This window comes from Argiope bruennichi, chromosome 3 (assembly GCF_947563725.1).
Source record: "Argiope bruennichi chromosome 3, qqArgBrue1.1, whole genome shotgun sequence".
NCBI lineage: Eukaryota > Metazoa > Arthropoda > Arachnida > Araneae > Araneidae > Argiope > Argiope bruennichi.
This window is the reverse complement of record NC_079153.1, coordinates 79,050,777-79,067,023: the sequence shown is the minus strand read 5'-3', so window position 1 is coordinate 79,067,023 and position 16,247 is coordinate 79,050,777. Positions and strand designations below refer to the sequence as shown.

The window sequence follows — 16,247 nt, the reverse complement described above, 5'->3', positions numbered from 1 at the left end:
GGAAGTCGTTCTTATTTATGCCCAAATATTTATTTCCTAACCAGGCTGTTAGTGGGAAGTCTCTCATTCATTCAGTAAATAACTTTTCTCGGCATTATTACAGATATCAAATCACTTAAATAATACTTATTATAATAAATGAATGAAAAATATAGTCCTTAAAATTTTCTCCTGGGGCGTTTTTCCGCTATAACTTCCGCAAATATTATCTCACAAAAAATTAATTATACACCCTTTCAAAATTATTTTTAAAAAATGCCTTTTTAATTATTTTAATTTAAAAGTAGAGCAAATTTTTCAATTCTTAAAAATTATTTTTTCACTTATTTCCAACAATAGATCACATTGTTATTGTCCTGAAATTCAAATCATTTCCATTGTTTCATCATATATCTAAAAGCATAATTTTCTTCCTCTGTTGCATGCTAAAAAAGAAAGATTATGTTTAATATCTGTGCAATTTACAAGACGAACAAAAAAAAATGAAATTATAATACCGCGAAATCTAGAAGAAAGATAGAAGTCTTCTTTTGATACTCTAAATAAGAATACTTTCATACTCAATTATAAATATACTTTTTAGTATTCATGATTTGATTATCAAATACATAGTTTCAGATAATCCATTTTATTACCTAAATATTTGAAAAACGCTTCATTTCTTAAACACATATTATACTCCTATTGAAAGATTTTGAAATTCATACAATCTCTAGCTGTGCGGATGTCGAGCGCTCCTTGATTTCGAAGAATAAAAAAAGCAAAGCTATGGCTTTTCACAAAAATCAAAAAAAGATTTATGTTCCCGGTAAAACAAAAAAAAAAGGTTATCTAATAAGAGTTTCGTTATAATTTATTCTGTTTAATCGATAAAATAACCATAACCTCTAATCCATAAGTTAATGAAACCATTAGTTTCTAATAAACCGATATCTCAATTAGGAAAGCCTACTGACGATTTTAATTCTCTGTCATTTTGGTGAAATCTTTTTCAGTTTTTTTAAAAACTTGGAAATAAGAATTTGTTAGAAAATTTTCTTTTAAATGCAATGAATTGATTCCTTAATTTTCCAACCCATGACAGCCATATCCAGGGTATGTGCCCCACCTTGGTTACGCCACTGGTTATAGCTGTTAGCTCTGAAAGAATCTCATTTTTCAAATACATACGGTACATAATGATGAAAACAATTTATTGTTTCATTTTCAACCAGTTGAAATTTCCCAGAACACAAATAATATTGTATCTCGGATAATAGTCACACTTGAATCCTACAATAATTTATTGCATAGATTAAAATATGATAAAATGTGTTGATATCTTTATAGAAAATTCAAAGGTTTATTTTTATTTCAATCTAAAAGGCTTGAATCCCGAGGGATAGTTTTATCATTATTCCATGAAATACTTGAAAGTAAGGATCCTTGTGGATCGTCTTGTGTCATAAATTATTTTAAAACAGAAACACTTTTATGCAGCCTGTAATCATAGCTAATAGTTGACAAAACTTCAGCAACGCTGGTGTAATGGAATCCGTCAGTCCGAACTCTAACCATATTATAAATGACCATTATAATAATATCTGATTAGCATTTAACTCATTTTAAAATGTTAATATTTCATACAATTAAAAGCTTCGCGAGGTTTCTTATTTTTTCCCTATAATATCATGATGTATCTTTTACGTGTTGCGAGCACTCAAGACACATTTTTCTTTTTACTGCACTGAAGTCCGTCCTTGCTTAAGTCAAGTCTTTAATCATTTAATGTCTAATTTGTATCTATAATTACCAAAATATACGCATGAAATCAATTTTTCGAAATCTGTTAAGCAGAATCTATTTTATAGATTCTACTCAAGAGATTGTGTTTTGCTTTCCATTCTTTTATCTATAGAGCTTTCTTGTATAATATCGACACATTTTTTTTTATTTAATCGATAATTTTAAAACAGCGTTAAATACTTTTGAAATAACAGTATAGATCTTTTATAAAATAGACTTTTTCCTTGTAATTATCGAGTTTGCCAGAGACCTGTTAAAAAGAAGTAAGATACAAAATTGCTTTTTATCTTTCTATATTGTCTTTGGGTCTTTTCATTTGAGGTCATTTTGAATCTTGTCAATAAATTAATTGGAAGGAATTATGAAACTGAAAGTAATGACTCAGTCTGCAGTTTTCAGAAACTATAAACTCACAAATATAATCAAAAATATTGTTAAGCATGAGTTATACTTCTTATATTCTTTTCTTTGCGTATGCTGTCAGATTCTGAAATATTTCCTGCTATGAGTGTGAAGGTCATCGGCAGAACCGCTGAAAATGTAAACGGTAAAAACGTGCTCATCTCCGTTCTTTTAGGAGGTTGTGTTTGGACGTCAGCAAACGTGTGTGTGTCCTGTCTGTGAACTTTAGGGTAAAAAGCCAACATTGCAAAAAATTTGTTGCTTATTTCATTATTTTTTTGTTGCCGATGAGTATGTGATTACAACTTATGGATATCGGATCCGAATTCGATGACGATTTTTTTGAAAAACCTAAGGAAAAACAGCCAAATAATCCAACGAACTATGAAGCAAAAGTTTGCGTGCCTCTAGTACGTAAAATTTTGTCTCTAGTAGCTTAACTTAGTTGTTAAAAATATAAAGGAGTTATGTTAAGGAAGAGAATATTTTTCCTTGTTTTGGATAGTGAAATAAAATATTTTTATTCATTCGGTGCTGTCTTTATTAGTTAAAATTTATGTAATCAGTGTTAAATTAAAGTATATTATAAAATTGTATAAGTGTTATTTGTATGAAATTAAAAATAAATTCCTATTTGCTATGAACTTTTATTTTTAATTATTTTGTTACCATTCCCGTCTATCATTGTAACTGAATTAAAAACAATTGCTTCTAAAAATACGCAAATAAAGATGATGAAATTTAAAATTGGTGATGTTTAGAATTGTTTAGCTATTGCTATTTCATAGTTTACCTTGTTCATATTTTAGATTATCTAAGAAAAATTTGCATGTAACAAAAGTGTCAAATCGGTTTGCATTAAATGCAAGCTTCTGTGTGTTGGAACAAATGTGATTTATAAAAAAAAAAAGTGCGAGCTTTATAAGGGTCTTTTTTTTTTTTTTTTTTTTGCATTACTATTGCTTATACTGTCTTATAAACACTTTTCAAAGTTTTATTATAAGAAAAACAAAATCGATTTATAGCAACTTGTGTACTTATGACTATTTTGCTTGCTAATTTTCTGCTTAAAATCTTATTTTTATATAAATATATTCTATACAGTATATATTTCTTTTATATATTTGCTATGTAATGCTTTCCTTCTGTTTATATTGATTTGTAAACATTAATTATAAAGTAAATGAAATTACTTATAATTGGGTGTGGCCAGAATCTTCAAAGTTGAAATCTTCCTTTATATTAAAACTTCTTATATTTGTATAAATCATTTAAGGCTAACCATCAATTGTAATTTGCCAGAATGATGCATATACATAAACTGTTATTTATCATAAATTTATCGATGCAAAGTTTTAGGCTGAGAAAAGTTGTAAAGTCATTGGAAACTTGATTTGTTTTCTTTAATCTTTATAATAAATTGATATAATATATATAGGATAGTATTAAAAGTCTTTTATGGATAATGAACTAATTTTTTAAGTAGTTATCAAATGCCTTATATTGTGACTGTCATGAAAAGTTTTGCCTAATGCCAGTCATGAACTATTTACCTTTTTTATGATAATTTAATATTGTGTTCGGTTTTATCTGTAAATGGACAACAATTATTAAATGTAAATAAAGAAATACAGTAGCATTACTGTTATTGAAATACAAGAAAGTGTGAAATGTGTACAGCTACCTTGTGCTGTGAAAAAGAAATGTAAATTTTGTTACGTGAAGCTAAAATTAAGTTGACAGAAGAATACCTGCTTTTAAATAAAGAGTTATCAAGAAGTGGGTTAGTTTTATAAAGAAATATTTTTGTAACACAAATTTTTAAATTAGTTTTGTTGCATTTATTTTCATCGTTTTTTTTAATTGAAGACTGATAAAGTAAGATTACATAAAAATGTCATGCTTTTTACGGGGTAGCAGAATTGCTTTGGCCATTAATTAATAAGTGTTAAAAAAATATCCAGATTTTTTTTCCCCAATATTTTTTTATGCCTTTAGTACAGATAGCAGGCTATAATTTATTATGGTTTAAAGCTATTAACTGTAATAACTGGTTTTCCTGCAACTTATCTGGGTAGTTAAAGATGATGCCCAGGAATGTAAAGATAACAAATATTTGCACATTCCATCAAACAGTTGTTTTATGCAGAGAATAGCTACAAAACTAGATTATCTGAATAGTTAGAAACAGAAGAATAGAGATAGTAAATATCCTATGTATTTCTTCAACTGCTTAGAAATGGAGTTTATTGTGAACTTTAAATATCTGTTAAATATTTCTAAAAAGGAAAAAAAAAAGTTATTTGAGGAAATAATTTACTAAAATGCACCTATGTTTAATTTCAAAGTATAAAAGTTCTTAAGAGCTTGTGAATAATTTTATTTTGTTTAATAAATAGTGTGTGTGTGTTTATTAACTACATGTCTTTAGCTAACATATTCAGTAGGCTAAAATTAATCCTAGGGGATTAAGTGTTTAATACACAAGCAGTTAATAATTTGTAAGCAATTTTCTTTGCTCATTTTTAATTTTAGGCAGAAAAATATGAAGCATTTTACATTGGTATTACTGGTGGGAAATTTGCTATTTTACTGAATATTAACATTGATATGATGAATTATATTATTAAATGGTATTGTATTTTGTGAATTTTCTTTTTTGATAATCATAGAGGAAGAAGAAAATCATACTTTCTCTTCATTCCCCTTTTTAAAAAAGTATGTTTTCAAAATGATTTAAACATTTCAGTTGTTTTTAAATAAATGTCAGTTGAAACTTTTTGCTTTACTTTAAAAAAGTATCTTTGTTTCGTAAACTTTTGTATGCTAATAGATTCTTAGTAACTGCTCAATGACATGAGGTTAGTACACAAATACCAGAAAAATATGGAAAAACTCATTAACTTTTTTTTTTGTTGTAGAAAAAAAATTTACCCTCTTTGTGTTTAAAATGTTCTGTATTTGTACCATATAATTGTAAAGTAACTAATAAATATTGTGTGCATATTAACATAAAATTGGTCTAAAATCTGAATTCCTTACTTGTCTAAAGAATAAAGCAAAAAAGGTTGTTAATTAAAGAGTACCTTATAGCTGTTACATGAGATTTTTTTTTTAATTGGCTAATCATTAACATTTTGGCTGTGACTGATGTTATTTAAATCTTGTCTATGATTTGTACCTTCTATTTAAATAAATAATCCTATCTGTATTATAATTAAAAGATAACAAAGGGATTTATTTAAATAGAAAATGATTCATCATAGTGTCTGTTACAAGAGATAATGTGAAAATAAAATTCTAAATCGTATTTTTATTTAAAAGTGTATCTGCGATTAAAATTTTTTTCCAAAACTCTAAAATAATTAAAATTTTACAACTTAATCTTTACAAATATGTTTAAAAAATATATATATCTTTGCTTGACTCATTACACTTGATTTTCATACTTTTAAACTTATTTTACTTAATACATTTATCCTGTAATTATATATCTAGAGATTTTTATTTAGTTTTTTATGCTGGCTTACATTAAGTAAGGTTTACTTTAAGCCAGTATTCAATAAGATTGTGCTTAATGTAGAAACAATATAACAGCAGCAGGTAGTTGCCCTGTTGGAATAGATACTTGCTGTTATCTGCTCTTCCTATGGATATGTTATTTTACTGAATTGACAATACTGGATAGTTAATTTAAGCTTTGTTTTATTTATCCTTTAAAGTTAGGATATTTATCTTTGATAATGATTTGGAAGTCAAAATTTTCATTCAAACACAGTTTACCTCACTTTAATTATTTTTGTTCTTTAATATGTGTTATGTATTAGACATTTAAAAAAAATTCTGCAGACTTGTTTCATTTTCATTACAAAAGTTGGTTGTGTTAATTGTCTTGACATATCTCTAAATAATGTAGTATATAAAATGTCTAGTCTTCCTTTTATTATCTTTACTACTTTATTTAGATTGATTGTAAGCTTTATTATTATGTTTTGTATTAATTTATATATCTTGTAAGCTTTATATAATTTAAGAATATAGTTATCTTTATGTGGTTACAATGTATAATTTTATCTTTCAGTGGTTCATGGATACTAATCTAGCAGAAAAGGATGCTAGTGATGTGCTTGTTGCTTTAAAACATCAAGCAGATTATCACTATTTTTCTAAAAATTACACTAAAGCCATAGAAATGTATCAACGATGCCTTGAATTAGTTCCATCAAGTAATAATACTTGGAAGAGAGAATTTATGGAAAATCTTGCTCGGGCTTATCTGCAGATAGGAAATGCAGAAAAGGCACTGGAATGGAGTCTGAAGCTGGTATTTTTATTTATGTTTTCATAATGCACTGTTTTGTTACAACTACTTTCATATTGTAATTATGATTTTATTATTTTATAATTTATTATAATTGAAAATTAAAATTTACAAGTTCTTAGTTATATATTTGGGTCCTTGTTGTCTATTAGTAATTTCTAAATAAATATTTTTATGAAGTTTTCAGTTAGTATTAAATTTTTGGCTCTTTTACTTAAGCTCTTATTTATTAGATGATTAATCATGTTAAATTAACTTTCTGGCAAATAAATTACTTTTATGCAATTAAAAAAATATCAAATTTGGTTAATAAATAGTTGGTATTGAAAACTTGAAACCTGCTTTATTAATAAACAGGAGTTCATATATTATTGTATCACTTATCAATGAAAGTACATTCAGCTGCCAATTCTGCTATCTACATATGTTAATTACAAAGAAAATTTCAGAATGATATGGATTCTTTTTTTAAAAAATATTAAATTTATTAAAAATCCAAAGCCGAGCTTATATTCTGATGTTTTTGTTTTTTAAACCATTATACAATCTTTGTTTATACTGTATTATGAGAAAAAATTACTTTAAAAAATTGCTCCTCTCTTTTTTTTTTTTTTTGCAGGCATTTGTTCATGCCTTCCATTTTTTTTCCCCACCCTTCTGTATGTTTAAAATGGCTTTATCGTTGCTCTGATACATGCTTAAAATTAAACTTATTATTTTTAGGACAAATCTTCTTTCAGTCCTGATCAGAAGCTCATATCTATGAATCTTCTAGCTGCTGTTTGTCACAAACTAGGAAAATATGAAGGTACATTTTATGTTTAAATTAAATACTAATTTATCCAATTGACCATGAGAATTGAATAGATCAGATTAACTTTCAAAATGTTACTACATAAATTTTCTACTACAATTATTTATAGATGCATTTGTATCGGCATACCGTTTATCAGTGAAAATTTTAATTATTGCTGTGGAATTATCACTAATAAACTTTTTATGAGAACTTGTCTAAGTGTTTTTAACACATTAAATTGTCAATGTTAAATTAATGTCTATTTGTCATATTCTGTTTGTATAGATTTTTCAAATTTTCACTTTTTAAACATTAATGAGTAATCATAAAAGATGTGATATTGCAGTTTTGTTAATGACTTTGAAAGTTTTATTTATTTGTCAATAAAATTATCCTCATTAAATTTTGTATACAATTATTTGTTATGAAAGTAACAAATGCTCATTAAAAATTATATATTTTTTTAGATTAAATTTAACCAATTCAAAGTATTGGTTTCTAACCTTACTGTTTTATATATTGTCACTTTATGATAGCTTTAAATATATATCTTCTATATTAATCCCATTATGAATTAACTTACACTCAAGTTATCTCAAATATAGGGTACTTGTTTTGCATAGAAATACACATGTTGAAATTAAGGGACTATTCTTTCTGCTCGCAAAAATCGGTTATTTTGCTGGCATGTTTATTAAATATTGTACCTTTTATGCAATCTCCGAGAGCAAGCTTAGAATAATTAGTTTTCTTTATGAAAGAATATGTTTAAACTCCCTGACATTTATCCAATCAATAGAATTTTAGAACTGATTTCTCAAAATCCAATTATAAAATATTATATTTAAAAAAATTAATTTTTTTTTCAAAATTTCCTTTTTTTAATTGATACAAAAAGAAAGATAATTAATCTTTATACAACCAATCAATGTATCATGAATTTTAGTGGCTTATATGCAAATAATTAGATTATATATAAGCCGCTAAAATTTCGTAATAGTGATTTTGCCCTGCAGTCTTTAATTTTTCATTTATTGTTGTTTCTAGAATTCAATTGGATGTATCAAACAGGATTTTTAAACATAAAAGCATCAATTTTTTAAAAAAATATTTAATGACATACATTGTAATTCTGAAATAAAGATTTTTAGATTAATATTAAGACCTTTTCTTTCATTTAAAAAAAAGTAACGAATTTAATTGATTTATCTGTGTTATTTATAGTAACAAGTGTGTTATTAGAAAATCAAGATGTTACTTTATGATAATTGCTGCCTTAATGAGCATTATATCTAAAATTTGTTTTGCACTTATCAAAGATGGCTTTTTATATTTCCTGGTGAAATTTTGTAAAAAAAATAATTTCTAATTGATTTAATGTAATAGTATATTCAGTTCAGTTGATGCATATTTTAACTTTTTAGAGGAACTTGAGGCTCTTCATCAATGTCTTGAAGCCCATAAGTCATGTCCTGAATTCTGGCATCGTCTTGGACTTTGTTATGCTGGATTATTCAATATTGATTTGCCAGAATATTCTACAACTGAACCAAATCCAGAAATAGAAGCTTGCTGCACTTTTAAATCAAGGTTGAATTCGTGCAGGCATCCACAAGCTCAAGAAAATAACCCAAGTGCCAATTTAGTTTGTTCTTCAGACAGTGCCACAACGTGCTGTGGAATCTCATCAACTACAGATGAAAGCTCAGGTGATGTTGCTAATAGCAAATGTCAAATATGTACATTAGGAACTCTCACTGTGTCATCTTGCCTCATACGAACTAGGTATGTGTTTGCATTTTGACTTTTTTTTTAATCATATATACTATCAAGATATTCATGGTCTTCAGTATTTCATTTTACATTTGGAATATGCTAATTACCTGGTAGTTGGTTTCTTCTATATTAATCATTTTTTAGAAAATGCCCATATATAGTTTGTTTTTTAAATAGCAATAAATTTTTACTTTCAGTTTTGTAAAATGTGCAATTTGATCAAATTTTGATATTAAAATATATTAACTTGTTCACATCCAAACAAGGGCTAATATTTAAAATTACATAAGATACTACATCTTATAAGTTTTATGGTACATATTCTTAAAGGGGATTTTTATTACGTATCTGATAATAATCTGATCATTGCAATGATAATTTTTCTATAAATGAATTTCAAATTCTAAATGTAAATATTATGTGTTCAGAGTATATTTGCAAAAATTGACTTAATGATTATACTAAACTTTTATTAGATCTGGTATATTCTATTCGATTTAAAAACTATATTTTCTTTTCTAAATTAATTTAAGCAAGTATTCCTTTTCATGGTAATTTGTTTTGGATTTGCTCTAGATAAAAATTCTTTTCTGTGCTTGAGTTTCCTTTCTCTCATTTTGCTATTGTGATATATCTTTGAATATGCAATGTTTTGAGAGCATTTGTCTTTAAAGCTTCATTTTAAATTGATACTTTGTATGATGATGTTCTTTGAAAATAGTGCATATGTTTCATTTAAGATTGAATGGCTTTCATCAAAGATTTAATATTTCTTTTAAGGATTAAAAATTATTTCCATTTAAACTTTGGATAAGAATTGGCTGAGTTCATTTCATAAATATTTCAGGCCATTTATGGAATGGCTTTTTATAGATCTGAAGGTATTGCTTTTAAATGACCCAGATAGAACATTAAATTAATGATGTAATATTTTATTGTTATTTTCACATTTATAAACCTACATTTTGTGAATTTTTTTTATTTAAAAAATTATAATATTAAGAAATGTTTTGTTTTTTTATATTTTAGTCTTTAATTTATGAATTCATTATTATACATTTTTATGAATTTTTTAATAAATTTAATTAAGTTCTAAAAAATATCTGAAATTCTCATGAATACAGAGCAGTGCAAAATTTTCAGATCTCTAGCACGTAAAGGAATGAATGAAATACCAGTTTACAAAAACAAATCAAGTTAAATAAAAGTATGTGAAAGGATTTACACACACATGCTATATAAAATTTCAAATTAACTATGTTTTGACAATTTTCTAATCACTCCAACTATTGTAATTTCTAAGCTGCATATCTATTCAAGTCCAGATACTTTTTTTATTGTCTCTTATTTGCTTTTTGCTTATTTATTTGGCTTGTCACCATGCTATAATCATGGTTTGGGTTTTTTAAAAAATAATCTTTCCTAAAAAAAATTGTGTATTTTTTGGTATCCTAGTAAAAAATATCCTAAAAATTGGTTTCCTTTGTAATTATGGGAAATAAAAAATCATTAATGAACTTCCGTGCCTGTTTCTATGAATGTTTTAGATTTATATAATATACGGATATGTGCAGAAACGTATAATACTTCAAATATCATCGTTTTTCTAAATATTTTTTTTAATTTTCTTTGTAGAACATTGATAGATTCTGGGGGAATTAATCATTTGGCTGTAGAACGAGATGAAAGAATGAAAGAAAAGGTATTATTATTGTTGCTAAAAAACTTGCCTTTTGCAAAAAAAAAAAAAAAAAAAAAAAAAATGTGGTTTTTCAATTTATGTTTAGTTATATCCTAAATGTCAGTTACGACAAATGTGTTTTTATGAGCATTCCTTTGATGTCAGCATAAGCAAAAATGTGTAAATTATTTTTAATATATTTTTTTCAAAGATATTATTAATTCCACTTGTTGGATTTTTCCCCCTTTGTATAATTTTTAACATATATTGCATAATATCTGAAATTTGATGTTTCTCTTAGAAGTTTATTGTGTATTTTGAGCTTAAATTTAAATCTGCATTTATTTTTTATTTAGCAAACTTATGAAAATGCTTCATAAATGAAATTCTTACCTATATACAGGAAAATAATTGGCTATTTATGTATCTGTTCAAAGAGAAGATCATTTAGATTTCAGATGTTATAATTCTGTGAATTGATTCTTAAGCAACTTTCAGGTACCCCGTTATTTTGAACTATAGTTCCAGAATTAAACTTCTGAACGGATTAATTATATTTTTAAGTTGCATTAAAATCATTTTAAACATGAAGGTTTTTATTGTGAATGAATATTTTTATTTATTTTATTTGTGAAAGTTTTAAGAAAATGTACCAGTAAATATGAATGATCTGACATTAATGCTCATAGTTAATGCATCCTGGTATACAAGGTGAAAAGTTGTGCTTAATTTCCTCAGACCCTTGAAAAAATTTTCACAATAAACTATCCTAGATTTGCAACAAGCTCTTTCAAATGCAGTTTATAATCTAGCTATCCCCAATTAAGGAAACATAAAGAGTTGTTTTAGATACAACTTATGGCGAATTTTTATCAACTAAAAAACATAGATTTAGTTCTTTTTTTGTGCCTCAGATTGCTATGATGCAATACATATGTTCCTACATCAAAATGCTTCCAAAGTTTTTTGTTATAAACAACTAGTGAGCCTTTAAAATGAAAGGCACAAACCATAATTTCTGAAATTATTTTAGTTTTCAATAAATTTCTTGTACAAATTTGTTATTTTTTATTAATTTAAACTATATTTATTTTATTCATCAGATAAATGATATTCAATTCTCAAACTTACAAATTCTTTTTTTCTAAATTATTATATGGAAATATATATCAATTTTTAAATGTTGTAGCCTATAAATTAAATGTACTTTCATTACCTGTCAAAATAAGCATTTATTATCTAGTTTAAGGTTTTCTTAAGATTTTTTATGGGCCAAAAATCGAAAACTAAAAAAATGAAGCGTCAATTAATAATTGAAAATATAAATCAATTTAAAATACTGTAATGAAATCTTTAGTGTAGACTTGTGTTCTAATTTTTCATTTATAAATATTGAAAAAGTATATGGATTAGGGAAAAGCTGACAAATGTTGTGACATAATTTACTTTATGGTCTTGGCAAATTTTATTATTCACAGTCTAAAAAAAACTATGTCTAGAATAATTGAAATTTTCATTTTTGACACATCAAAGTACTTTCATTTTTTTTTTTTTTTTTTCTATTCTAAGGAACCAAAATTGAATTTGGATATTTATTCATTAAATTAATCAGAATATCATATATAATAAGTTAATGAAAATATTGATTTCCCTTTGGATGCACTATTTTTCCTATAGCAATTACTATATATTAGCATGAAAATTTTCTTTTAGAACCTACTTTAAATGCTAAATTTGGGAACTATAAATTCAGTGGTCTGTTCTGTAGAGTGCCATAAAGATGTGCACATATATTTACTTTTATTATTAGCAGAAATTGCTGCTAACAAAACATATTTCGTTGCCATATCTATTAAAATATAATTAGCAAAGAAAATGGAATAATAGGAAATTTATTGTATCGTAAATGCTTTGGGATATTATAAAATGTATTTTAATATATTTGATGTTAATAAAATATCATTAAATGTATAAGTTTAGAAAGTTATTTTTAATATTTGAAATATTTAAGAAGATATAAAATTCCATTACTTTGAAAGAAGAAAGTAGTATGGAATAATCAGAATGATATTTGTGCATTTTAAGTTAATTGTTTAAAATGCAAATTTTGTAGAGAAACTTTTTAATAGGAATTATGTCAATTAAATTATTTTAAACCCTTAGATTTTTTTTATTTAGTTTGTGTGTATTCTGATTTATTATGTTTTATAATTTTAGGTATGAGTAAATTTTTATTTTTCTTGTTTCCTCACTATTTTGATTGATTTTTTTTATTTCTTTGAAAAGGTAGCTCTTTTCAATAAAAATTCTCTTCAAATTACCCATTATTAATATTTGTTTAAAGTAGTTATGATTTTGTTTTTATTTTCAGATTTCCTTACTTTAATAATATATTCTTTTTTAGATTGCCAACAGTTTGAAGCATATGGAAATGGATCAGTCATTTATTGATGTAGCTTCAACAGTAAGATTTATTCTATTCTTTCTTTTTTATCATTACAAAAACATTTATCATTACATTTAAAAATTGTAAAGGTGTACATCATTAATTTGCTTTGCTTTGATCAAAGATTAGTTTTGTAAAAATGATAATGTCTATATACTAAACTAGAAAGGAATTATTCATTTTCATAACATAAGGAAACTTATTGAATCAGTCGAAATTGTATGAAAATTGGATTTATTCCTGTGTAAATAAACAGAAATATATATATATATATATATATTAATTCTGTGTAAATTATAAGATGAATTTTCAACCCTGCATATTCGGGATTTTTTCAAAAACTTTCACTGTTGGAATCGTTTGGAATTGATTCCTGTGGTCAAACATAAATATGACTGTACGAACCATCTAAATTTGTTATTCAATGTAGCATTGTATGTATACTTATCTGACATAATATGATGCTAGAATACTCTGTTTGCATTTTGCATTGCCTTTTGAGTTTGGAAAATGTGTTATTGTTTAACTTTTGGTTTTTATAATGTAAAAAGTAAAGTGCTGCTGGATTTTTCAATTTTCAACTTAGCAATATGTTATTTAAATCATTGAAAGCGTCATGCTTCATATTGCAATGGGGAGGGGGTGGCAAGTAAAAGAAATTAATCATATGAATGAAACTAATTAAATATAATAAATTGAAGAAAAGTTTACAGAGTTTAGACTTCATCTAATAATGCTAAAGAAAACTTAATGACTAATATAAGTAAACAGCAATATTATATAAAGTGGAAGATTAGGAATTTTGAGTTCTATTATAGCTAGGACTATTTTGAAGTAAAAATATTAAGCTTAAAAAAATGTTTGAAGCAGCAGACTTGTTCTAAACGTTATATTTAAAAAAAAAAAATCAAATTTTAATTGGTATGACTTTTATAACATGAGTATAATTTGACTCTATTGTAATAGTACATTTGTCACTTTTTTCATGCTTTATGTGATGATTGTATCACAGCTTCCATTAAAATGTCTAAAATCATTTCTACAAGCTTAATATATAACTATAAACTTTGTCGTATCTTGAAATTTATCGTAAGTTGTTTCTATTATTTTGAAGAAATAATTTTCAGAAAATTTCAAAATTATAATTATGTTTTAAACTTGTCATTAAAAATTACTATACTAACATTTTTTTTTTTTTTTTCCCAGATGTTAGGGTCTGACTTTTTGCCTGGGTTACAAAAATCAGAAAGTGCTTCTGATGATTATAGCAACCTGACCACAAATAAAAATTCAACAGTATGTTAATTTTACATAATATTTACATTATTTTTTTTATAGAAATAGTCACTATTTTACTTTTGCATATTTAATCAAAAAATATAATGAAATTCATGAAAATCGTATTTGGGAAATATAACTGCAAAATGAGCATTGATATTGGATGAAAATTTCTTTAACCGCAATCTATCAACCTTCCTATATGCTGTTCCATTTTTAAAGTTTAGCTCTAAAGTTGTTTATTTGTTATCTTGAAATTCCAGTTGGCTAAAAGATATCAATGTATCTAAAGTTGATATAAATCTACAATTTTGATTTCTAGATTACATGACAAATTTTGTATGCACATACCTTTAATTGAGGAGATAAATAGATAACTTTTTGATGGATTTTATCCAAAATTTGGATGCATTTACAAGTTAATTTTAGAAGTGTATGTTTCTCCAAACAGATAGATAGGTGGTGTTTCTGTTGACATTTGCATACAAGACAATGCACCATCTATGTAATGAGACATTTAAAAAAATTAACTCCAAAGTCTTAAAATTTGGAAATTCGGCAAATTTCTATTTTATAATTACAATATTCTCTTGTTCTATACTTTGTATTGCAAAAATTGTTACTTTAAAAAACGGTTTAAACATTAAAAGTTCAAAGTAATTGGTTGCTTGGAGAGTTAATATTTTTTAGATAATTTATTTGCATTTTTGTGTCTTATTATTTTATTCCATTCTATTTATGCTTTTTATTATTTAAATATTTCTAAATTTTTTATATATTTTTAAACAATGGTGGTAAGTAGTAAAAAATTGAAATTATTTTATTAAAATTGTTAAATTTTTAAATACTAAAATTTCTGTGATAAACTTTTTCAAAAAAATTTCAATACGATTCTGAAAGATGATTTTACTTTTCAATCTTAATATGAAAATTGAAGAATGCCTGCCATAATAATGAACACTTATAAAATGAACTTTGCTAAATAAACAATGCCTCTTATCTCTTGCATTGTAAGAATGAAAGGCAATTTAATTATAAGGAAGTTATATATTTTTTCTTGCCACAGTGAGGTATTGGCATTCATTCTTAAAATGTGTGTACCAAAATTGAGTACTTTTTTGGGGGGGTAAGATTTTGGGGGCTCGAGATAAGTTGGAAGTGAAAATGTAGATTTTTTAATTGTTTTGATGTTGTTTAATATTAGAGTTATTATTGTAAATTAAATAAGCATTGCCGATTATTTCTTTCTTATATCCAATGCATTAAACTCAAATGTTATTTCTTTTGTATTTTTAATGACAAGATGCAAATTAACAAACGAAACATCTCTCAATATTACAATGGTGTAAGATTTAAAATTTTCAATGATTTTTATTTTGCTATTAATTAGCGGTTATTCATTTTACAGGTTCAAGAGTAAATTTTTATAAAGCACTGGAAAATATACTGCCTCAGTTCCTATTCATTTTTAAAAAGTATATTATGGACCACAATCTCAAGATGTTCTACTTCTGTAAATAAAACTTTTTTTAGAAAAATACTAGTATTCATTTTATTTTATAATTGAGACTCTATACCAGATTTGAATCAATGAAATATTAATTATTAGATTTTATTCAATCATTAAAATGCAATGAAAATTGAATATTGTATATATATAACATAAAATGCATTGTTTTTTAAAAGTGAAATATAAAATTATTCTGATTTTGGAGTTATACAATACATGCTTAAAATATCTTAAATAAACCTCAACAAATTC

At 25.3% G+C, this 16,247-nt stretch overlaps 1 protein-coding gene across 2 annotated transcripts; it reads left to right on the top strand.

The window, feature by feature from the left end:
• Positions 1-2,296: 2,296 nt before the first annotated feature.
• On the top strand, positions 2,297-16,023 carry LOC129964257 (uncharacterized protein C8orf76 homolog). Of its 2 annotated transcripts, none has more exons than XM_056079006.1 (8): positions 2,297-2,417; positions 6,269-6,511; positions 7,232-7,316; positions 8,729-9,089; positions 10,716-10,782; positions 13,166-13,225; positions 14,414-14,503; positions 15,894-16,023. In XM_056079006.1, exons 2-8 carry the CDS (start codon positions 6,275-6,277, stop codon positions 15,903-15,905), a joined length of 912 nt encoding a protein of 303 aa, XP_055934981.1. In that variant the 5' UTR covers positions 2,297-2,417; positions 6,269-6,274; the 3' UTR covers positions 15,906-16,023. The 2 variants fall into 2 exon arrangements, with proteins under 2 accessions (XP_055934981.1, XP_055934980.1); XM_056079005.1 differs by having other exon boundaries at positions 2,335-2,597.
• The last annotated feature ends 224 nt before the right edge of the window (positions 16,024-16,247 follow it).

Bases quoted from the DNA above. Each gene is read 5' to 3' on its own strand.
- LOC129964257 (XM_056079005.1), top strand. From the start codon at position 2,496: ATGGATATCGGATCCGAATTCGATGACGATTTTTTTGAAAAACCTAAG. The intron at 6,512-7,231 runs GTATTTTTATTT...TATTATTTTTAG, and splicing joins TGGAATGGAGTCTGAAGCTG to GACAAATCTTCTTTCAGTCC. The intron at 10,783-13,165 runs GTATTATTATTG...ATTCTTTTTTAG, and splicing joins ATGAAAGAATGAAAGAAAAG to ATTGCCAACAGTTTGAAGCA.